Source organism: Trachypithecus francoisi, unplaced genomic scaffold (assembly GCF_009764315.1).
Source record: "Trachypithecus francoisi isolate TF-2019V2 unplaced genomic scaffold, Tfra_2.0 Lachesis_group12, whole genome shotgun sequence".
NCBI lineage: Eukaryota > Metazoa > Chordata > Mammalia > Primates > Cercopithecidae > Trachypithecus > Trachypithecus francoisi.
In genome coordinates this window covers 11,877,509-11,902,799 of record NW_022681457.1, presented here as the reverse complement: position 1 = coordinate 11,902,799, position 25,291 = coordinate 11,877,509, and the positions used below count along the sequence as shown (strand labels likewise).

General features: G+C 40.8%; 1 protein-coding gene across 2 annotated transcripts; it reads right to left on the bottom strand.

Moving 5' to 3' along the window:
• Nucleotides 1-4: 4 nt before the first annotated feature.
• ZNF471 (zinc finger protein 471) lies at nucleotides 5-23,738 on the bottom strand. Of its 2 annotated transcripts, XM_033224571.1 has the most exons (6): nucleotides 23,564-23,738; nucleotides 19,771-19,858; nucleotides 14,355-14,481; nucleotides 12,160-12,255; nucleotides 806-6,231; nucleotides 5-485 (listed from the first exon to the last, which is right to left on the bottom strand). In XM_033224571.1, the coding sequence occupies exons 2-5, from the start codon at nucleotides 19,801-19,803 to the stop codon at nucleotides 4,607-4,609; spliced, it is 1,881 nt and encodes a 626-aa protein (XP_033080462.1). In that variant the 5' UTR covers nucleotides 19,804-19,858; nucleotides 23,564-23,738; the 3' UTR covers nucleotides 5-485; nucleotides 806-4,606. The 2 variants fall into 2 exon arrangements, with proteins under 2 accessions (XP_033080462.1, XP_033080461.1); XM_033224570.1 differs by lacking the exons at nucleotides 5-485; nucleotides 19,771-19,858; nucleotides 23,564-23,738 and having other exon boundaries at nucleotides 3,651-6,231; nucleotides 14,355-15,082.
• Nucleotides 23,739-25,291: the final 1,553 nt, after the last annotated feature.

The window sequence follows — 25,291 nt, the reverse complement described above, 5'->3', positions numbered from 1 at the left end:
TGCATTTTTTAAGCTTTATGAAGTTTATGTAGTTAATAACGATGTCATCGTTTTAGTTATGAAATTACATTTGTTCATAAACTGCAAGACAACTTTGAGTACATAGAGATCCATCTCATTTTCTGTAACTACATACTGATCTACTAAACTGATTTTCTGTAACTTAAGTAACCCATAACTTTACTAGTTCTAAACATTTTTTCCAAGTTTTTCACAATTCTACAACGTATTTGCTTGTGCATATGTATTTCTGCACTTGTGCTTTTTGAGAACATAAATAACTAGGTGTAGAATTGTGGCAAAGGGTAATTTTATCCAAAATGCTGACAGGTAACACCACATTGCCCTCTAAAATGGCTTTCCTCTAATTTACCGTCAATATATGAAAATATGGTTTCTCACATCTGCAACAATACTGGATATTATCCAAACTTTACATTCACGTAAAATTTCTGCTGGTTTGTGTTGGTGGTAATGAGGACTTTCTTTTTTTTTTTTTTTTTTTTTTTTTGAGACGGAGTCTTGCTCTGCCGCCCAGACTGGAGTGCAGTGGCCGGCTCTCAGCTCACTGCAAGCTCCGCCTCCCGGGTTCACGCCATTCTCCTGTCTCAGCCTCCCGAGTAGCTGGGACTACAGGCGCCCGCCTCGTCGCCCGGCTAGTTTTTTGTATTTTTTAGTAGAAACGGGGTTTCACCGTATTAGCCAGGATGGTCTCGATCTCCTGACCTCGTGATCCGCCCGTCTCGGCCTCCCAAAGTGCTGGGATTACAGGCTTGAGCCACCGCGCCCGGCCGGTAATGAGGACTTTCACAGTCTGCATTTATCTGATCATTAGTGAAGTTGAGGACTTCTTCTATTTAACCATTTTAATTTCTTCATCCAATAAATTTTGTTGACGTGCTCTGCAAGACTGTGTACCTTATCCTTGCTGCTTTCCAACAGTCCTTTTTCAAGGGCTATATCCTTTCTAATGTATGTTTAAGATATCTCTCAGCCTGTCATATGCCTTTTAACTTTGCATACAGTATCTTATGCCATGAAAAAGGTTTAAATCTTCTACATAGTCCTATCATTCTCTCTTCATGGCTTCTGGACCATGTCCTGCTTCCCAAAGACTTCCTGAACCTAAAGGCACAGAAATACTCTACATTCTCCTGTACCATCGTAACAGTATTTCCTCTTACGTCTGTAACCGGTATAGAATAAACTTCTGTGTAAGGAATGAAATGGGATGCTGACTTTATTTCCAGTTGGTTAACTGTCAAAGACATTAAATCTCCCCCAATGATACATTGAAAACACTTCTGCAATATAAAAAACCCATGGGATATGACCTTCTACAAAACCTCCTTTCTGATAGCTCCCTAATTAACACTCAACATGAATTTCAGAACTGTCAATGTAAAAGTAACCTACAGGATTATAATATTGAAATATTCATCTAGGATCATGTTATGGATCTCCATTTATTCAGAGCCTCTGTTCTCCATCAGTAGAGGCTAACAATTTCTTTTTGTATATAACTAAGTAAACTCATCTATACTTTCATTTTTTTCCCCCTTGGTTTGATATCAGAGTTGACTTAGCCTCATGAAAGAAGTGGAACATTTTAAGTGTTTTTTTTTTTTTTTAAATATACTCCAGAACAAGTTTACTAGTGGATCCTTGAAAGGTTAGATTAAATCTGTGAACCCACATGTTGAAATAGAACTGTATTATTCAATTTCTCTTTCTTCAGTTAAACATTAGTTTTTTTTTTTTTTTTTTTGCTTGACTAAATACAGTCTTTTATATATTCTCCCCAGGAATTCTAATTCTTTTGTTTGTTTTATCCAGAGCTATATAGCCACTTCTTAAAACATGTTCTGTGCATCAAATCATAATTAATTTCCTCACCAACAAGGGAACACAGCCTTAATCATGAGAGAGCCACTGTGATGTTTTATTATAATATTAAATGTTAAGCATACTACCTGTGCTAATCACCATCTACCTTAAGGTACTGTTTTAAGTTAGGCTGGTTGCCTGTAATTCCAGCCACTTGAGAATGAGGTGGGAGGATCACTTGAGCATAGGAGTTTGAGACCACCCTGGGCAACATAGCAAGACCCCATTTAAAACTTTTTTTTAGTTTAAAAAAAGATATTGTTTTGGTTCCAAAATTTTTACGATTGCCAAACTGCTTTCAAGAATACATTGTTTAAAAATAACTTACATCAACTCTGAAGAATACTTATCTAACATTTACCAAGCACTTAGTATGAGTTGATCATTTTGCTAAGCACCCTATGTACATCAAGTATTTTAACTAGAGTTTTAAGAGAGTAATTTAATTTGCATTTTTCAAAGGTCACTGTGGCTGTAATGTTAACTCCAAAGGGACAAAAGAGGATGAAGTTTTAGAATTCACAGGTATTCAACCCATTGAATGTGAGGACTTTTATGCTTATTTGAGGTGGTGTATCACTAAAATTATGCATGGACTTTTTTTTTTTTCTTAGCTCATCAGCTATTGTTAATGTTACTGTATCATATGTGTGGCACAAGACAATTTTTCTTCTTCCAATGTGGCCCAGGGAAGACAAAATGTTGGACACCTGTGTAATGACTGAGAGTCAAGGTGAAATGACTGTGTTTTGAACTGGGGAACGAAAAGAAGTGGATAAATTCCAAAAGCATTTAGCAGATATATCCACAGGACTTGGTGATGCAGTGGGTGAGGGAGAGCTGGATGCCTGAAATGAACTCACTGATGAGCAAGGTGTGCATTTTGTCTGAAGACATTTGCACATTCTTTACATTGTTAAGACCTCTTTGCAGTATGAATTCCTCCATGTAAAGCATTCAGTCTGGCTGAAGGTTTTTATGTATGCTTCACGAAGTTCTCATGATGTGTTTTTCAGTTCCATCAGGTCATATGTTCCTCTCTAAACTGGTTATTCTAGTTAGCAATTCCTCTAACCTTTTTTCAAGGTTCTTAGCTTCCTTGCATTGGGTTAGAACATGCTCCTTTAGCTCACAGGAGTTTGTTGTTACCCACCTTCTGAAGCCTACTTCTGTCAATTTGTCAAACTCATTATCCAGTTTTGTTCTCTTGCTGGTGAGGAATTGTGATCCTTTGGAGAAGAGGCATTCTGGTTTTTGGAATTTTCAGCCTTTTTGCACTGGTTTCTCCCCATCTTCGTGAATTTAGCTACCTTTGGTCTTTGATGCTGGCAACCTTCAGATGGGGTTTCTGTGTGGATGTCCTTTTGTTGATGTTGATGATATTCCTTTCTGTTAGTTTTCCTTCTAACAGTCAGACCCCTCCACTGCAGGTCTGCTGGAGTTTGCTAGAGGTTCACTCAAGACCCTGTTTGCCTGGGTATCACCAGTGGAGGCTGCAGAACAGCAAAGATTGCTGCCTGTTCCTTCCTCTGGAAGTTTTGTCCCACAGGGGCACCCACCAGATGCCAGCTGGAGCTCTCTGGTATGAGGTGTCTGTGGGCCCCTGCTGGGAGGTGTCTCCCCATCAGGAGGCATGGGAGTCAGGGACCCACTTGAGGAGGCAGTCTGTCCCTTAGCAGAGCTCGAGCGCTGTGCTGGGAGAACTGCTGCCCTCTTCAGAGCTGGCAGGCAGGAACGTTTAAGTCTGTTGAAGCTGTGCCCACAGCCACCCCTTTCCCCCACGTGCTCTGTCCCAGGGAGATGGGGGGTTTTATCTGAACTTTTTTCAGAGATGCCCTGCACAGAGAGGAGGAATCTAGAGAGGCAGTCTGGCTACAGAGGATTTGCTGAGCTGTGGAGGACTCTGCCTAGCTGGAACTTCCCCGCGACTTTGTTTATGCTGTGAGGGGGAAACCACCTATTCAAGCTTCGGTAATGGCAGATGCCCCTCCCCCCCCCACCAAGCTTGAGCATCCCAGGTCGACTTCAGACTGCTGTGCTGGCAGTGAGAATTTCAAGACAGTGGATCTTAGCTTGCTGGGCTCAGTGGGCATGAGCCCACTTAGCTCGATCACTTGGCTCCCCAGCTTCAGCCCCCTTAACAAGGGAGTAAGTGGTTCTGTTTCACTGGCGTTCTGGGTGCCACTGAGGTATCAAAAAACACTCCTGCAGCTAGCTTGGTGTCTGCCCAAATGGCCACCCAGTTTTGTGCTTAAACCCAGGACCTTGGTGGCAGAGGCACCTAAGGGAATCTCCCAGCCTATGGGTTGCAAAGACCATGCGAAAAGCTTAGTATCTGCGCCAGAGTGCACCATTCCTCATGGCACAGTCCCTCATGGCTTCCCTTGGCTAGGGGAGGGAGATCCCCAACTCCTTGCACTTCCCAGGTGAGGTTACGCCCCACCCTGCTTCGGCTCGCCCTCCATGGGCTGCACCCACTAACCAGTCCCAATGAGATGAGCCAGGCACCTCAGTTGGAAATACAGAAATCACCCACCTTCTGTGTTGATCTCACTGGGAACTACAGACCAGAGCTGTTCCTATTCGGCCATCTTGCCAGCCTCTGGCTGAAGGTTTTTCTACATTTCTTACATTTGTATGTTTTTCAACCAGTGGGACATCTCTGATTAACAGTAAGGGATTGATGATAACTAAAGGCTTGGCCACATGCACTACAATCTTAAGATTCTTCTCCAGTATGACCTCTTTGATGATAAATTAAGGATAACTTTCTTCTGAATGCCTTCCCACATTCAAAACACTGATAGGGCCTTTGGCCAGTGTGGAGTCTTTGATGTTGAGCACAGGATGAGCTATCACTAAAAGCCTTTCCACATTCAGTACATTTATAGGGTTTCTCTCCAGTATGAATTCTTTGATGTTGAGTAAGATTGGAAGTTTGGCTGAAGGCTTTCCCGCATGCATTACACTCATAAGGTTTCTCTCCTGTATGAGTTTTCTGATGTTGGGCAAGGTGTGATCTCTGTTTGAAAGCATTTCCACATTCAATACATTCATAAGGCTTCTCTCCAGTATGAATTCTCTGATGAGTAGCCAGCTGTGAACTGATTCTAAAAGCTTTACCACATTCTTTACATTCATAGGGTTTTTCACCAGTATGAATTCTCAAATGACTAACAAGGTGTACATTCTGCCTAAAGGCTTTCCCACATTCCTTGCATTCATAAGGTTTCTCTCCAGAATGTACTCTTTGATGCTGAGTGAGTGATGCATGATGGCTAAAATCTTTCCCACATATATCACATTCATAAGGTTTCTCTCCTGTGTGAATTCTCTGATGTACAGTACGGGATGAACCAGAGCTGAAGGTTTTCCCACACACATCACATTTGTAAGGTTTCTCTCCTGTATGAATTCTCCTATGCAGAATAAGTCCTATGTGAACACTGAAGGCTTTCCCACAATCAATGCAATTAAAAGGCTTCTCTCCAGTATGATAACTCCTCCAGTGACGAATAAAAGATGTGTTATACCTAAAAGCCTTCCCACACTCAATACATTCATAGGGTCTTTTCCCAGTGTGACATCTCTGATGGCGAGCAAAAGATGAGCCATCACTGAAGGCTTTGCCACATTCTTTACATTCATAGGGTTTCTCTCCAGTATGAATTCTCTGATGCTGAGCAAGGTGTGCAGGCTGTCTGAAGGCTTTTCTACATTCCTTACATTTATATGGCTTTTCTCCAGTATGAATTCTTTGATGTTGAATAAGGTGTTCACTTTGTTTGAAGGCTTTCCTACATTCTTTACATTCAAAGAGTTTCTCTCCAGTATGTGTTCTGTGATGTTGAGCAAGGTGTTGCCTTTGCTTGAAGGCTTTTCCACATTCCTCACATTCATATGGTTTTTCACCAGTATGAATTCTAAAATGAACAGTAAGGGATGAGCTATGGGTGAAGGTTTTGTCACATTCATTACATTTAAAAAGCTTCTTTCCTACATAGACTTTCTTGTGTTTTATTACCATAGAATTTTTGGAGAAGCTTTTTTTATCTGATGTGTGATTATAAATATTCTCTTCTATGTTTTCCAGATGGATACATTTCCCAAATTTAGTATATTTGAATTCTGTTTCCTTAGTGAGGGTTTCTGGATGAGTGATTGTTTCTTTCTTGCTAAACATATTGTGACTTCCCATCTGCTTCTCAAAAAGGTCTTCCCATTTCCAATTTTCTTCAAAAGTGGAACACTCAAGTCCATAGCTTGTAATTCCCTCCATGCATGCATCATCATACATGAACTGCTTCAGAGGTAATTCCTGTGTCTCATATATAGATTCCCAATCTGAAAGATATAAAAAAAGTGAATGTTTCCTTTATCATGGCTACATCAAAGGAGACATTGTGAAAAAGGTAATTTAAAAATATTTAATAAATCTCACAAAACCTGTTATGTACAGGCATGTCAACTGGAAAACATGCAGGGAGACCCCACGAAAGACAGCTCATGAAGGAACATGGAAAGGGTGATTAAGAAAACTAAATGGGCTAGGTGTAGTGGTTCAGGCCTATAATCCCCAGCACTTTGGGAGGCTGAGGTGGATTACTTGAGCCCAGGAGTTCAAGACCAGCCTGGGCAACATGGCAAAACACCATCTCTGCAAAAAGTACAAAAATTAGTCAAGCATGGTGGTACATGCCTGTAGTCCCAGTTACTCAGGAGGCTGAGGTCAAAGGATCACTTGAGCCCAGGAAGTTGAGGTTGCAGTGAGTCACGATTGCCCTACTGCACTCCAGCCTAGGCAGAGCGAGACCCTATCTCAAAACAAAAACAAAAACAAAAAACAAAAACTTCAATGTAGGATGAAATCCTGCAGAAGTAGTCTGCTATGGTAATATTTCATGCCTGTATTGACCTAACAGACTATAAATTAAGCTCTCTTCATCTACTGTCTTCCACTTGTTATTGGTTTTCATATACAGTAATGTTAACTTTGTTTAAATACCAATATCGTATCACTACCACTGCTGAAAACTCTAGAGATCTCCAGTAACCACATACCCTATGGTTTGTGATTATCTTAGGATTTAGGTGAAATCCTATGGTTATCTTTTCATAATCAGAAAATGGTGTTCCAATGAAATCATCTACATGTTTTGATAAAGTGAACTTTTCAATTCTCAGAGTTCCCTGAACTTTAATCTGCATATTAAGAGATTTTTTCCATTCATCTTACTTTCAACAGCCTGGTAAAATTATCACTTCTTAGACCACCTTTTTATTTAAAAAAAAAAAAAAGAGAGAGAGAGAGAGAGGGTTTCACTCAGTTGTCTGGGCTGGAATGCAGTGGCATGACCATAGCTCACTAATTCCTGGGCTTAAGCAATCTTCCCACCTTCTTTCGAGTAGCTAGGATTACAGGTGTTAGCCACTGCACCCAGCACCTTAAGCCACTGCTTAACACGGTTTTATCATTTCCCCTTTTGAAGAAATAAATTTTATAATGATATGTAGGTTGATATCACTATTAATCACATTCTTATTTACTACCATGAGTAACTTTCTTAACTGCTGACCTAGAATATAAGTTTAGAGAAGGAATAAATGTCCTTTAAAAATTATTGCAACATTGGCCAGGCACAATGGCTCATGCCTGTAATCCCAGAACTTTGGGAGGCTAAGGCAGGCATATCACCTGAGGTCAGAAGTTAAAGACCAGCCTGGCCAATGTGGTGTAACCCCATCTCTAGTAAAATCACAAAATTAGCGGGACATGGTGTCACCTGCCTGTAATCCCAGCTACCTGGAAGGCTAAAGCAGGAGAATCACTTGAATCCAGGAGGCATAGGTTGCAGTGAACTGAGACTGCACCATTGCTCTCCAGCCTGGGCAACAACAATGAAACTCCATCTCAAACAAAAAAAAAGAAAAAAAGAAAAAAAGAAAAAAATATTGCTACATCACTTACCATAGAAGAAATCTGGGCATATATAAAAAGTTATCAGTAAAATATAAAGAAATTTATATTGAAGAGGTGATACTGAGAGAAAACCTGAGGGAAAAGGTGGTTTCAAAAAAAGGCAAAGGAAGTACTTTCCTTTTCTATGTCATCCATAGGAAATCATTGACTAATCCAATATTTCCTAAGCAATTATACATTATGCACTAAGCATTTGTGATATCAAAGTAATGAAGGAATTGTTCTTGAAAAGTTTAGAAATTAGGAAGACAAGACCAACAAAAAAAAAGTAATTTAAGATAATATAAAACATAATCAAGTGTGAGCCCATGTGATAAAGATTAAATTGTTATAAAAGTTCAGAGATGGGAGAGATCAAATCCACTAGAGCAGTTAAGAAAGGTTTTGAGGTATTAACAAGCTTTGTAGTCCAGGTCTTCATGGTATCAGGAATATCCAGTGTCCTGAATAACTTGGGTTGCTATAACAAAATAGTGTTGTGTCGCTTAATGATGGGGACATGCTCTGAGAAATGCATCATTACGGATGGGCAATTACAGAGCATACTTACACAAATCTTGATGATGTAGCCTACTGCATACTTAGCCTATATGGCCTACTGCTCCTGGTCTACAAGCCTGTGCAACATGTTACCGTACTGAATACTACAGGCAATTGAAGCACAATGGTATTTTTGTATCTAAACATATACAAACATAAAGAAGGTAAAGTATGATATGAGGACATTTTAGATATATATTTTTTCAGACAGGGTCCCCTCTGTCACCAGGCTGGTATACAATGGTATGATCATGGCTCACTGCATCCTCAAACTCCTGGGTTCAAGTGATCCTCCTGCCTAGCTTCCTGAGTGGCTGGGAGTACCAAGTGTATGCCACCATGCCCAGCTAATATTTTAGTTTTAGTAGAGATGAGGTCTTGCTGTTGTCCAGGCTGGTCTGGAACTCCTGTTGAGGCAATCCTCCCACCTCAGCCTCTCAAAGTACTGCGATTATAGGCATGAGCCACCATGCCAAGCAATAGAAGAGATTTTTTTTTTTTTGAGACGGAGTCTCACTCTGTTGCCCAGGCTGGAGTGCAGTGGCATGATCTCGGCTCACTGCAAGTTCCACCTCCCGGGTTCATGCCATTCTCCTGCCTCAGCCTCCCGAGTATCTGGGACTACAGGCACCCGCCACCACACCTGGCTAATTTTTTTGTATTTATTTATTTATTTATTTTGAGACAGAGTCTCGCTCCGTCGTCCAGGCTGGAGTGCAGTGGCCGGATCTCAGCTCACTGCAAGCTCCACCTCCCGGGTCTATGCCATTCTCCTGCCTCAGCCTCCCGAGTAGCTGGGACTACAGGCGCCCGCCACCTCGCCCAGCTAGTTTTTTGTATTTTTTAGTAGAGATGGGGTTTCACCGTGTTAGCCAGGATGGTCTCGATCTCCTGACCTCGTGATCCGCCTGTCTCGGCCTCCCAAAGTGCTGGGATTATGGACGTGAGCCACCACACCCAGCCAGAAGAGATTTTTTTAAAGTTACACCTGTATAGGGCAGCTCCATCATAATCTTATGACTGTCTTAATGTGCAGTCCATAATGGATAGATACATTGTTTATGTGGCCCATGACTGTACCATATACTGGGTAGCTTATTGAGATGTGGTTTGGCTGTGTCCCCACACAAATCTCACCTTGAATTGTAGTAATATCCACATGTCAAGGGTGGGGCCAGGTGGAGATAATTCAATCATAGGGGCAGTTTCCCCCATACTATTCTTGTAGTAGTGAATAAGTCTCACAAGATCTGATGGTTTTGTAAATGGGAGTTCCCCTGCACAAGCTCCCTCCTGACTGCCACCATGTAAGAAGTGACTTTGCTCCTCCTTTGCTTTCTGCCATGACTGTCAGAACTCCCCAGCCATGTGGCACTATAAGTCAATTAAGACTCTTTCCTTTATAAACTACCCAGTCTCAGGTATGTCTTTATTAGCAGCTTGAGAACAGACTAATACACTTACAAACAACACTTATAACTAAACAGACTAATATACTTATAAAAAATTAGCTGGGCATGGCTAATTTATTTCTCACAGATCTGCAGACTGGGAAATCCAAGATCAAAGCCCAGGCAGATTTGGCATGGGCTGGCTTTCTCACAGATGGTCCCTTCTTCCTGTTTCCCCACACAGTGGAAGGGTCAAGGAAGCTCCTTTGGGCCTTTGATAAAGGTAATAATCCCATTCATGAGCCGTCATGACCTAATCACCTCCCAAGGTCCCCACCTACCACTATCACTCTAGAGAAGATAATTTCAACATGAATTTCAGGGGCACACAAACATTCAGATCCATGCTTCAAGACTTGAGGCAATGTGGGGTTAATGAACTACCACCTATAATTTTTCCTACATAGATAGACTGAAGATAACAATACTAGAAAATGACACAGAAAGCTGAGTCCATCATCTACTGTTTTCTCACATTTTACTTTTTTGTCACATGAAGATTGTCTTCAACTCCAATTTCCTACAGAGAGCCATGGTTGTTCCTAATTTTCTGGCCTTTTTAAACAGACACTAAGATATCTTATGCATACAATAATACTTATATCTACACATTGACTCAGCATCCCACCAGACTTATAGCTTCTTCCTTTTCCCTTCTTCTACTTGTTCTTCACAGGGCCAATTATTAGGAAAGTTCTTTTCTGTTTCTCTATTTAAGGCAGATGGAATCTTCATAAAAACCAAAGTATAAAGTGCATCCAAGCAGGGTCTATTTCCCTTCTGATGTGTGGGTATAGTCATCCCTCCTTATCCACAGTGGATAAATTTCAAGACCCAGTGGATGCCTGAAATCTGGAATGGTACTGAACCCTATATTTACTACACACAACAGATCTGAAAAGCTAGATGAGACTAAGAGACTAACAGGCAGGTAGGGCATACAGCACGGATGTGCTAGACAAAGGGATGATTCATGATTTGGGCAGGACAGAACAGAAAGGTGCAAGACTTCATCATACAACTCAGAATGGTGCACAATTTAAAACATATAAATTATTTATTTCTGGAATTTTCCATTTAATATTTTTGGACAGTGGTGGACTGTGGGTAACAAACTGCAGAAGGCAAAACCTTTAACAGGGGGACTATTGTATTTGGAGGACACAGACTGTTTAGGATCCAAATTATTCCAAAATGTAAAGATCAAACACTGTTACATAAGGGAAAGGATAATGTTTAAAGGTATAATTGTAAGGGCATATATTGATATGCCCTTGTCTTTTGGAACTTTAATTTCAATGGGAGAGGCAGAATATAAGCATTGAGCAATAAACAAGTTAATTGCAGGCTTTCCTGAGTATTAGGAAGAAAATAAACAGTGGCTTGTTGGACAGTTATGGGTTGGGATGGGGAAATGTTCATTACATAAAGTGGTTAGGGAAGGCCTCTGATGAGATGATTTTTTAGCTCTGACTTGATATTCAGGATAGACAGACCCAAGAGAGGAACATTCTGGGTAGAGGAAACTGGAAATGCAAATGCCTGAGTCAGTAAAAAGCTTCATGAGTTCAGAAAAGTTGACCCATGGGCTAGATGAATACTCATTCAATATGACATCTGTAAAACACAGGTGGAGCAGGCAAAAGAATGATACTTCCTGTGACTCAGAGGCAATCAGATTTGGAATTACCTCTGGACCCAGCTAGTCTCCCAAGGCTCTTGAGAGACTCAGTAGCTTGGTATACCTGTAACTCAATTGAAACATACCCTCGGTATCTCACATAATTTAGCAAACTCTGGACTAAAGTATAATGAAAAAGCTAAAAAGTAATAAAGAATGAGTTTATAGAAGTAGGAGGGAGCTGATCAGGAAGAGGCTAACAGGGTTTAGATTTTTCTTATCTGCTACAGGAAAGGAATGAAAGAACAGAAGGGTACATTATAATTTGTAAGCAGTACCTAATTCAAGAGTTAAGAAAAGATTTAAGAAACACAGTTTATATAAGTCTGTATGGCAAAGCGAAAAGGGATGGTAAGGAGCTAGATAAAGATTTTTGCAAGACAAAAATCTTAAGAGATTTAAGATTCTCTAATCTCTAGAGAATCTTAGTTCTTAGAGAGAAAACAGTCAAGTAGAAGATATTTGAGGGGCCCATGTTAAGCATAAAGTTTCAGTTTTCTCCCCAGGCCTGTAAGGCTGATGTAGAGTTTCTGAGATGCGTAAGTGAGAAGGTATCACCTCTAAAAATGGCTGAGCCATGATGTCAAAAAGATTCCCCTCTCTGGTTCTTCCACACTCACCTGAGAATGGGCTTCTTGTCATCTCACTCGTCATTTCCCAAGGCTCTCTCCCTTGCTCCAATAAGGAGATTACATACGGCTTAGAAATACAAAGACCTACATAAAAAAAAGAGACATGAAAATTGGTCATGTTTTGGGTTATTTCAGAACTGTAAGCCAGTTCCTTAATTCTGGTGGAATGATATAGTAGGAATACTAGGTAAGAGATAAAGCACATCTGAAGGACAGACTACATAAAACTCTGGAATAGCCTAGTAAGACTGCTAACAGTTAACTCTGAGAACTATTTTATAAGGGGCTTGAGGGCAGAAATTTAGCCCAATATTTTCTGAATATTATCACACAGTAGTAAATGAGGTATTTTAAAAGGTCCTTAAAAAGAGTTTGAAGTTTTGAGATAATTGCCTGCTTTAGAAAAAAATACTCTTTAGGGGAATATGACAGAATCCAGAGGCTACAATGTTTTATTTACAGTACACATGAAAAAATTCAAAATTACTTGACGTAAGGAAAAAATGAATCATGCCCATTAGAAAAAGCAACAGACGCTCACACTGCAATAACAAAGAAGAAATAGCATACGATCTTAAAACAGCTATTATTATATCAATACTTAAGAATATAAAGGCAAATATACTTGTAATGAATGCACACACAGGAAATCTCAGAAAAGAAACTATAAGAAGAACCAAATAAATATTATATAATTTAAAAAATATAACATCTGAAACTTAAAAATTCACTAGATGCACCTAACCAAACACTGAGGGTAAGGATAGAGTCAGGGAATTCGACTATGAATCAACAGAAATTATCCAATCTGAGCTGGACACAGTGGCTGGTGCCTGTAATCCCAGCACTTTGAAGGCTGAGGTGGGCGGATCACCTGAGGTCAGGAGTCCGAGACCAACCTGGGCAACATGGTGAAACCCTGTCTCTGTTAAAAATAAAAAAATCAGGCCGGGCACAGTGGCTCACACCTGTAATCCCAGCACTTTGGAAGGCTGAAGCAGGTGGATCACGAGGTCAGGAGATCAAGACCATCCTGGCTAACATAGTGAAACCCTATCTCTACTAAAAAAATACAAAAAATTTAGCTGGGCATGGTGGCAGGCACCTGTAGTCCCAGCTACTCGGGAGGCTGAGGCAGAAGAATGGTGTGAACCCGGCAGGCAAAACTTGCAGTGAGCTGAGATGGAGCCACTGCACTCCAGCCTGGGCGACAGAGTGAGACTCTGTCTCAAAAAAAAAAAAAAGAGCTGGGTATGGTGGTGGGCGCCTGTAATCCTAGCTACGTGGGAGGCTAAGGCAGGAGAATTGCTTGAACCTGGGAAGTGGTGGGCCAAGATTGCACCACTGCACTCCAGCCTGCACAACAGAGAAAGACTGTCTTAAAAAAAAAAAAAAGAGAGAGAGAGAGAAATTAAAACAGAGAACAAAGATTTTTAAAAGTGAAACAATCCTTAGTTACCTAGGGCACAATATCAAACAATCTAACATAGGTGTAACTGAAGTCCCAAAACAGAAAAGAACAGAAAAAAAGATTTGAAGAAATAATGGCTAAAAATTTCTTAAATTTGGTTTAAGACATAAATTTAGTTTCAAGAAGCTCAATGAACCACAAGCATAATCAAAAGGGCTTCTAGAGAACAGAAAGCTAATCTAGCCAATGAGGTGGCCCCAGTGCTTAGAAGAAAGGGCCATATGAATTTCCCTAACTATAAGCGATCTGAAGCCATTTTCAGTTTGTGTTTTCAGTTTGTTACTTATCACAAGTTAATATAAAGATACAGATTTTAAAAGTGATATTCTATATCACTTAAAAATATCACTTTAAAAGTGATATTCTGAATTTATAGTAATCTAGCTATATATTCTTTGTGAACCTTGTTGTTGTCTAGCGGTGATAATAATTCTGCAGGAGAGAGAGAACAAGGAAGCCAGGAGACTGGTGAGATTCACATTGTGTCCTGTGTTCCCAATTGCCTTAAGGGTGTACGCATGGAATATCTGATATTCACCAAATTCACTAACTCTAAATCTCAAGTTTTCTTCAGTCCCTCAATATCCTCTGTTTCTCAGATTCCATTCCCAGATTCCATTCTGACCTACATATAATAAAAACAAATTTAATGATATACAAAAACATAAAAGTTCCTTAAAGGTAGATTATGCAGGAGGGAAAAGATCCTCACCAAGTGATACCAGGCTCTGATAGTTCTCCAACATCATACTCCTGTATAAATGCTTCTGAGCAGGGTTCATCCATTGCCATTCTTCCTGGGAAAAATCTATTGCCACATCCTTGAATGTCACTAAGTCCTGAAGTGACAAATATATTCTTAACCGACCAATACTCATGTCCAAAGATAACTCTGAGTTGATCCAAGATGTCTCTACTTTATGTGAGAAATAACTCATAGAAGAGAAAAAACAAAAATATGAAGATCCAAGTCAAAATAGTACTTATGGAAGTGTTTAACTGCATTGGGTACAATGGTGCCAACCAATTCCGAACATAGGGAAATGTGGGTGCATAACTACAAGGCAGTGAAGAGGGCTTCAAGGAAGAACACATACCTGTATTGAATCTTCAAAAGCATAAAAGGAATATCTAAATTGATATTTTTCAAATGATACTCCATGGGATCCAAGTTTTATTGGCAGGGACAGGAGAAAGGCATTGAACTAATGTGGCTGATTTTTTTTTCTTAAATAATAAAAATATCTTTAAGAATGCAATTTTCTTATGTCTGCATCAGTGAATACTGTGTTTTCCACCAACGGTTGGTAAACCCACACTTGCAGAACAAAATGAAATTGAAGTTATAACTTTTAAATGTTCTTAGAGAAAAATTAATGACCAGTTATAATCACCAGCAGGTTGTAAGAAATTTTAAAAGTTATTGTGGGCATTTTTCACCTTCAGATTTATTTCCACTGAAAATGAAAATCTTCTTTTTTTTTTTTTTTTTTTTTTGAGACGGAGTCTCGCTCTGTCGCCCAGGCTAGAGTGCAGTGGCCGGATCTCAGCTCACTGCAAGCTCCACCTCCCGGGTTTACGCCATTCTCCTGCCTCAGCCTCCCGAGTAGCTGGGACTACAGGCGCCCACCACTTCGCCCGGCTAGTTTTTTTTTGTATTTTTTAGTAGAGACGGGGTTTCACCGTGTTAGTCAGGATGGTCTTGATCTCCTGACCTTGTGATCCGCCCGTCTCGGCCTCCCAAAGTGCTGGGATTACAGGCTTGAGCCACCGCGCCCGGCCGAAAATCTTCTTAATCTTAGTGCCTGATTTGCAAAGTTATCAAAAATATAACTAAATAAAGACAAGGTTAGGAGCACAACATTTTAATTTGCTTTAAACAGTAATCTCTGTATCACGTCTTTGTTCTAAAGATTAGTGTTTAAAAGCAAATTTTAAACAGATATTCAATGTAGGGGACTTCAGAAGATATACATACCTTTAGAAAAATGTTTAATAAATTTTTCATATAAAAGAATTACAAAATTGTTTAAGTTTCTCTGTGAACTCTCAGTTTTCCTGAATTCTAGTTTTCACTTTCTAGTAAGTTGAGAACTAAGAACCATCATTTCACATATTCCTATAAATGAGATGAATTTCTCAATGCAAGCAAAAGGTGCTCACATTCTTTCCAATATGTAGGATAATTTTGGTGACTATTAAGGACAGAGGAGCTTTGGCTGTTCCCACAGGAAAAAAAAAAAAACTGATTGCTTTTGATCCTGGTACTCATGGTTAATAATCTGGTATATATACCACCAGAATTTTACCAATATCGATGAAATAACTTTATATATATATACACACACGTATATGTAGTGATGTTTTTAACTGATAATGCTATAACCAATGAAGTAAATCCCAATGGATAGTATCTGAAGAGCTTGTAATTCTTTTTTTCTTTTTAAGGAAAAAATCATTTATTGCAAGGTATCAGATAATTTATGAAATTTCCAGGAGGATTAAGACTGAATAAGTGACTAAATTAATTAAGACTAAATAAAATAAATGAGAAAAATAAGCAAATATCTCATTCAGGAGATTTTCAAATGATTTATGTTTGCCCTTAAGGAGGTAGAACATAATTTCCCACTCCTGGAGTGTAGATTGTGCATAGTGACTTCCTTACAAACAGTACAGTACAGAAAAGTGAGGGAAAAAAGAGTCACCTTATTATAGAGAAATCTGACAAACACTACCTCAAAGTTAATTAACATCGATTAACATCAACAGTAATAAATCATGTTGACAGTGTGCACCCCTGATTTGATGTGATGAAAAAGGAAATTTACTTCTGCAATCTTCCTCCCCAAAACACAGTACCCTATTCTAATCATGAAAAAACATCATATTTGAGACATTCTACAAAATAACCGAGTATTCCTCAAAGTTGACAAGGTCATCAATGAGCAAAGTATGAAAAACTATCACAGCTAAGAGGAGTCTTAGGAAATATGGCTACTAAATGTAATGTAATTTCCTAGATAGTATCCTGGAACAGAAAAAAGACATTAGATAAAACCTGGCCAGGTGCAGTGGCTCACACTTATGATCCCAGCACTTTGGGAGGCCAAGGTTGGTGGATCACTTGAGGCTAAGAGCTCAAAACCAGCTTACATAGCATGGCAAGGACAATATGGCAAAACCCCATCCCTACCAAAAATACAAAAATTGGCTGTGCACAGTGGTGCATGCCTATAATCCCAGCTACTCAAGTGGCTGAGGCATGAGAATTGCTTGAACTGGAGAGGTAGGTTATAGTGAGCTATGATCCTGCCACTGCACTCCAGCCTGGGTAACAGAGTGAAACTGTGTCTCAAAAAAAAGAAAACAAAAATTAAAAAGTTGAAACAATGAAAGAAAATCTAAACTAAGTACTTTAGTTACTAATAACGTATCAATATTGGTTCATTAATTTTAACAACAGTACCACAGTAATGTAAAATGTTAATACGGGAAGCTTAGTGTGGTATAAGATTTCTCTATACTACCTCCGCAATTTTTCTACAAATATAAAACTATTCTAAAAATTAAAATTTATCTTTTAAGTAAACCTTCTCAAGAGGAGGACATCAAAATTTCAAATTATCTTTTAAAAATATATAAAGTCTAGCACTAAACCCAAAATGAGGCATTTAAGACAAAAATCAAGATAATTTTCAAAAAATCAGAAAATGGAAACACATAAGAGATTCAGATAATGGAATTATCCAACAAGGCTATCAAAATATTATGATAATATTTTTAAGGAATTAAAAGGAAAGGTAGTGAATTCAGGAAGAAAATAGAAACTTACAAATTAAATAGAAATTCTAGAACTAAGTATTCTATAACAGAAGTTAAAAATTCCATTATGGGCTTAACAGGAGATTAGAGAGTTAAAGAGAGAATTAAAGCATAAATGACATGTAAAACAGTGTGAAAAATAATTAACATGTATATAATTGTAATCTTAGAAACAGGAAAGTTTCAGAATATTTAAAAAGACAGTGGTTGAAAAATTTCCAAATTGATGAAAGACACCAAGCTACCCTGAACACTGACTTAAAACAAAAATAGTGAATAATGTTCAGTCTATCAAATCAGCATGTGTGTGTGCATTTCAGGTGATGGGGTTAATGGACTGCATCTTTATCATCTATAGTAGTAGGTTACTAAATTTATAAAACTAAAATAATCACCGGGCGCGGTGGCTCAAGCCTGTAATCCCAGCACTTTGGAAGGCCGAGACGGGCGGATCATGAGGTCAGGAGATCGAGACCATCCTGGCTAACACGGTGAAACCCCGTCTCTACTAAAAACTACAAAAAACTAGCCGGGTGACGTGGCGGCGCCTGTAGTCCCAGCTACCCAGGAGGCGGAGGCAGGAGAATGGCGTGAACCCGGGAGATGGAGCTTGCAGTGAGCTGAGATCCGGCCACAGCACTCCAGCCTGGGTGACAGAGCGAGACTCCGTCTCAAAAAAAAAAAAAAAAAAAAAAACTAAAATAATCAAGAAATAGTGTATGGAACAGTGTATGGAACATTATTCAGGAGTATGAGGTTAAATATCAAAACTAAAGACAGTAAGTAGTATTGTGGAGATACCAACTTACTTCTAGAGGGCAAATGGGAGGGGAATAATTCTGTTGTGTTAAATGGTGCCTGTGACTTCAGGTAGAATTTTAATGACAACATCAGGCACACAAACCATAAAAGGTCTGTATCTTTGGAAAATTATGTTAGATAATTCACAAAATGGTTTTAATGCTGAGGAAGACACAGATGCCCAGAATCCATGTAAATATTTTTTAATATCTCATGAACTCTGACAGCGCAAGAAAAAAAAGCAGTGTTTCAAAATTAATTTAACGTAACTTTTGATATGAAGCATATAATTAAATTAATTAAGCACTAATTATGGACATCTGACACTCATGTATGTCATGAAAACACATTTTCCACTTAGAAAAAATGTGAAGGGGAATTTCACAGTGGGAGAATTAAGGGTTCCTTTTGTATACATGGTTCCTTATACATGTGCAATATAATATTTAAAAATTAAAAAATTAAAAGCAGAAATTCAAGTAAAACTGAGTGTAGTACAGCAACAGAACCAAATATACACAGGAGGTTAGTACATGGTATAGGTGGCATTTCAAATTAGTGAGAATGAGATGAATAATTCAATTAATGCCATTGTGCCAACTTGAAAAAATAAATCTCTGCCTCACTTATTATAAATTATACATTTAATGTAAAAATTTAATGTAAATTAAATTTAACATAAAAAGTGAATGTAATTTCAGCCCTACCATGATAGAAAACCACAAAAATCAAGTCTAAGCTTACCAGAAACTTAACTGTGAAGGATAAAACAAATCTTAGAAGAAAAATAGGACCTAAAGGTAGACAAAAATTTTATCAACAGGACACAAAACACCATTAACTTTGAAGGGAAGAAAGTATTTATGTATGCACACAGAGTCATAAAACATAGCTGTGAATGAGATACAAGCTGAGAATAACTTCTTAAAAGAACTGGGAGGTAAGGGTGATATTTGTTTTTAAATTTTGTACCATGTGAACATCTCACCTATTTAAATGTATAAAATTTGCAAAAATTAAGTAGAATAAGATTTTTTCAGATGAACAAATGAGGCTGGTAATTCATACTTAAAATGTAAAGAAAATCTTTTAAAGAATTTATCTTAAGGACATACTCAGAGATTTGGACAAAAATTCAGGTAGATGCATTCTCTATACAGGGAGGCACTGGATGCGCATTTAACCTGGAACCCAACTCACTAGTACTAAGATATTCACAGATATATTCCATACAACATAAATCAAGTCTTTACACAAGAGTCAGCACCAAATCTAAAATGTACACAAAGTGGGAAGAGGAATCTCACAGGCGCCTCCATGACTTTTTATACTAAGCTATTACTCACTCATTAGGTAATTAGAGTTAAAGACAGTGGCCTCTGAGAGAAGTGGGAACTAGGCTTTTGGACTGTTAATCAGGGAATTTTCAAAACAAAAGAAGCATTGCAAAGTACTAAACAGCAAGACTGCCTTTCATGAAGAGAAAGAAAATATCAACTAACCTGGGGCATGACTTTTACTACTTCAACACTCATTTTTGCCTTCTCTTCTGGTCTTTCTCTTGAAGAGCAGTGTCTTGGGAAGGCAAGGCTGAAGGAAGGGAAAGGTTAGTGAGAGATGAGGCCTTTGCTGCACTCCCAGAATCACTAGCCTAAAAATGTCTTCTTCTTCCCAGCTTTGGTTGATCCCATAACTGGGTATGAGCAACCTATGGCCACTGAAGGGCTGTAACTCATAACTGTTTTTTTTTGTTTTGTTTTTTTCATGCTTGAGGTCCTAAATTTAATCTTTTTCAAAGACCTGCCTTCCCATTCAGATGTATTAGGTACTCTGCGTAGATTAGATTATCTCGCTTCATTTTTGAAATAATCCTACAAAATAGTCATTTCCTCTATTTTTACAGGTAAAGGTGGAGTCATTCTCTTCTTGGGTCTCTGCTTCATGCTTTGAAAGTCTACTCTTTGAAAATCTGGCTCCTTTTTGGGCCAGATGGATGGGGTTTTTGGGAAAAAACAAAAGAAAAAGGAAAATCTGACTCCCAAGTGCCACTAGAGGCCAGGGTTATTCTCCTTCTTCACTCAACTCCCACCACTGCACCCCTGCACTGATCCCTGGCAATGTTTCACTTTCCTCACCCTGAAACGATGGAACCTTTAGCACTCAATTCTGCCACTTTCACTCTCACCTCTGTCCCAGCCCCTTGATTACCCTCCTGTCACACAGAACTGAGGGTGTCTCCTGCTTCAGTTACGAGTTTCAGTCACCCCAGCTTTTGCTTCTTACTGAAACTCTTGGACTGTGGACAGGAATTCTATTCCATGTTTCCTATCCCGGCAACACACAATTCCAAACAGCCACACTCATAAACAATCCAATCCTATCAATCTTCCAAGTAGTCTCCCCACACAAAGCAGTCATACAGGGCCACAATTACAGGTATACAGGGTGACATACAAACACTAACAAGTTTCCTGGTCACACAGAGGACACAATCACAAGCACCCCAAAACAAGCACATATACAGTCACATTTCCATTGTCTGAGGACATGAATATAAGCACACACGGTGACTCACCAACACCTTTACACATACCCCTAATCTTACTTCTCTCACACACACAGCTCACTGTCCCCTATCTCTGTCTCACTCACACATTCATGCTTCACAGCCTCACAGAGGTTATATTTGTAAAGCCTTTTGGATAACATACCATGGTTCTCACCCAACCACATCACTAGTCTCTCTGTCCCCCTTTCACACATACAAACATGATGTTCTCTCATACATACATATTCAATGGTATCTTTCAAAGAGGCCTCAATTACTCAAATACACCAGTATCTCACACAGATACACAAACACACTCTGATCTCTCACATTCCAACTGCTTTATCTCATGCACACAAAATACATACTGGTCGCTCTCACTCCAATCTTTTTCATACTGTGATACACCATCTCACTACCTACCAGGCCAGACAGAGACATACTCTAGTCTCTCACACACTCACACCAACATACCCCATTCTCTCCCAATCTAGTCTCTTGCTTTTACTCAGACACACACATGATCTTTCTCAGACTCCAGGGAGCCTCATATTGTTAATCTTTCACACAGGCACATCTATTTCTCTCACACATTGATATACCCTGGTCTCGCACTCTGGATTCTCACAATCCAGTCCCTGATAACACACTCAGCTGACAAAGATGAAAAACAAACTGTTTCTCTTACTCTACTCTCACAACACAAAACAGTTCTAAGACCAGATGTGTGGGGTCTTCACACACACACACACACACACACACACACACCAGGCAAGCAATAAATTCTTCAATGAATACCAGGTGGGTGACCTCTAGGGCAACCCGATTCTGACACTGTTTACCTGGAGGTAGCATAAGATCCCATATATTGAGGGCTCAGTCCTACAAAATTGCTCCCCACTTCCAATGCCAATTGCAAGCCCCAGGTTGTTTTACGTGTGCTTCTGATTGCCTATAAATTGGGGTTCCTATGACCCTCTCCTTGCATTCAATTAATTTGCTAGGGCAGCTCACAGAACCTAGGGAAACACGTTTATAATCATAAAGAATATTACAAAAGATACAGGTGAAGAAATGCATAGGAAAAGGTTATATAGGAAGGGGCGCATCCTACAGGAGACTCCAGTGTTCAGCTATCTGGAAGTCTGATGAACTCAGTCCTTCTGGGTTTTTAGGAAAGCTTCATTACTTAGGCATGGCTGGTTAAATCACTGACCACTGGTGATCAATTTAACGCGTGGCTCCATTTCCTCTCCCTGGAGATTGAGGACGGGACTGATAATCCCAACCCCCTAATCCTGCCTAGGTTGTTCTGATGACCAGCCCTTACCATGATCTACCTACAGGCTGCCAGCCCACCAATCATTAGCATGCAAAAAGACACTTAATACTTTGGAGATTGCAAGGATCTTGGAAGTTGTATGTCAGGAAACATAACTTTGTCCCATACTTTGATCACCTCCCTCTCTCTCACAAACTAATACCAACATACCGTACGTAGTCTCACTCTACTTTGATGGCCTCCCTCTCTCTCACAAACGAATACCAACATACCATAGTCTCACTCTTTAGACTCTCACAGTTTAGTCTTTCTCTCTCACACACACGCCAGCCTCTCAAGGAGCCTCACATGACTGGTCTTTCACACACAGCCACATGCTCATCTCTCTCACACTCACTGGTGTCAGGCTGTGGAGAACACTCATGCTGTGAGAGAGAAACTCACACACACGAACACACTCTGGTCTCACACTCTGGTCTCTCTCAGTCTGTCAGACACATACAAACCACGGCCTCACACACTGACGGGTCTTTCACCCAAAACACCCATTTCTCACACTCACTGGTCTCCCTTTCACACATTAACACACCAGTCTCACACTCTGGCCTCGCACGGTCTAGTCTCGCATACATGGTGATTCTTCTCTCTCTCTCTCTCACACACACACTGGCCTGTCATTGAGCCTCACCGACCGACCGGCCTTTCACACACACACACACGCCCATCTCTCTCACACTCACTGGTCTCCCTTTCACACATTAACACACCACAGTCTCACACTCTGGCCTCGTACGGTCTAGTCTCGCATACGTGGTGATTCTTCTCTCTCACACACACACCGACCGACTGGTCTTTCACACACAGACACACGTCCATCTCTCTCACACTCACTGTTCTCTCACACACCAGCCCGTCTCGCTCTCTCACACGAATACATCCTGGTCTCACGCTCTGGACACCCGGTCTGTTACACACTTACACACCCACACATCCCGCATCTTCTCAGTGAGCTTCACACGCTCTCTTTCAAATGCAGGCACACCCCCATCTCTCTCACACTCACTGGTCTCTCACACTGACCCGTCTCGCTCTGTCACACGAACACACCCTGGTCTCACACTCTGGACTCTCGGTCTGTCACACACACACACACACAGAAACCGCACCCTCTCACGGAGCCTCACACGCTGACTGATCTTTTACACACAGGCACACCCCCCTCTCTCCCACAGCTCACTCCCGTGGTCCCGCCGCCCCAAGCCGCCCCGAACGCCCAGCAGCCCCGAGCCGCGGCCTCCGCCCCGCAGACTCGAGTACGCGCGCCGCGCTGGCCTCTGGGAAATGTAGTCGTCTTGGGGACAGAGGACGCGGCTGGGCCTTCGCGACCCGGGTCTGAGCCGCCCGCCTCGCCTGCCCTTCCTGGCCCAGCCCTCGGGCTCGGACTCCCAGACCACCCAAAACAAACCCCTGGCCTCGTCTGGCACCCAGACGCTCTCATCCGAAGGACTTCTTGAGTCGACGCCGGAACCTCCATCGCGCAGGCGCCAACTTCTCTCCAGGGGACGGACGTGTGGGGCGGAGACGAGGCGTGGCCTAGCGTTGAGGGGCTTGTCCTCGGGCTGCTGTGGGAGTGGGAGGGACCTTAGAGACGGACCGGGCGGTGCCTGCGCGGTACGTGATTATGCCAGGTGGGCGTGACCCAGGGTTTCCGGCGGGTAAGAGCTGTAGTGTGCGCAGGCGCAAAGATTGCGTTCTCCCTCACCCCTCCCCTTCGCCTAGAGACCAGAAGAGTCCCTAGTTACCGGTTTCTGGGGACTGGGAGTGAAGCGCGCGATGGCTGAGCCTTCGGTGTGAGCATGTGTGGGGCTTTGTGACGCTGTCTGTGCCTCTATGATCGTGATGTTATTCGGAGCGCGGCCTTCTGTCCGTGGGAATGTGATTATCTTTCTGTGCTAAGCTTATTTTGGAATAAGAACAGCGACTTGGAACCCCTACCGTGTTGTGACTCTAGCAAATTAATACCTCTCTCAGCTGCAAAATGGGAATATCACTGCTCAGAGGCAGTGAATAACACGAAGTTTTTGGAACCAGTCCGCTAGGATTGAACCGCGTTCCGCCCCTTAACAGAATGGAAATGGTCCCTGTTTTAGGGGGCTAGCCCTTACTAGGAAAACTGTAGAATTGGTATGGGAAGGTGAGACAAATAAAGTAAAGCAATTCAGGGGGATACAGCAGAGAAAAAAAAATCCCTGCCCTCTTATTATATAATTTACTTTGAGGTGGAGAGAGACAAGCCACAAATTCATGAGTTAGATAAACAGTCTGATGAACAGTAAAAAGGGCTATGGAGAAATATAACACAGAGAAGGTTGTATCGTATACATTTTTTCTATTGTCTCTTATAATGTCTTACCATCTCAAAACAACCTTTCTGCAGCAGACACCAGCCAGGTGACCTCTACTCCAATTCAATTCTGACGCTACCTGGAGAGCATCAGATCCTACAGGTTAGACAGCTCAGTCCCACAAGACTGTCCCCCACTTCCCATGCCAATTCCAACCTCCAGATTGTTGTACCTGTGTTTCAGAGAGATGTGCTATAAATTGGGGCTCCCACAACCGGCTCCTTGGGTTCCATTAATTTGGTAGAGCGGCTCACAGAACTCAGGGAAACATTTATGTTTACTGGTTTATTATAAAAAATATTTTAAAGGATACAAATAAATAGCCAGATGAAGAGACATGTAGGGCAAGGTCCAAGAGAATCCCTAGTGCAGGAGCTTCTGTGCCCATGGAGTTGGGGTGCACCACCCTCCCAGCATGAGGATGTGTTTTTGTCTACCTTCTTGGAAGCTGCTTGAACTCAGGCCTTTTCGGTTTTTATGGAGGTTTCATTATGTAGATGTGATTGATTAAATCTATTGGCCACTGGCGATTAACTCAATTTTCAGCCTCTCTTTTCCCAGAAGTAGAGGGTGGAGCTGTGAGTTCCAACCCTCTGAGTACATGGCTGGTTCCTCTGGCAATTAACTAGCCACCACTCCCCCCATATATTGGGATTATCTTGTGAGTTTCTAAAAATCACCTCATTAACATAAACTCATGTGTGGCTGAAATACTGTCTTTCACCTTTATGGCTCTGGAGCTGTTCTGGAGCTTTTTCAGGAACCAAGCAACAAAAGGCCAGATATTT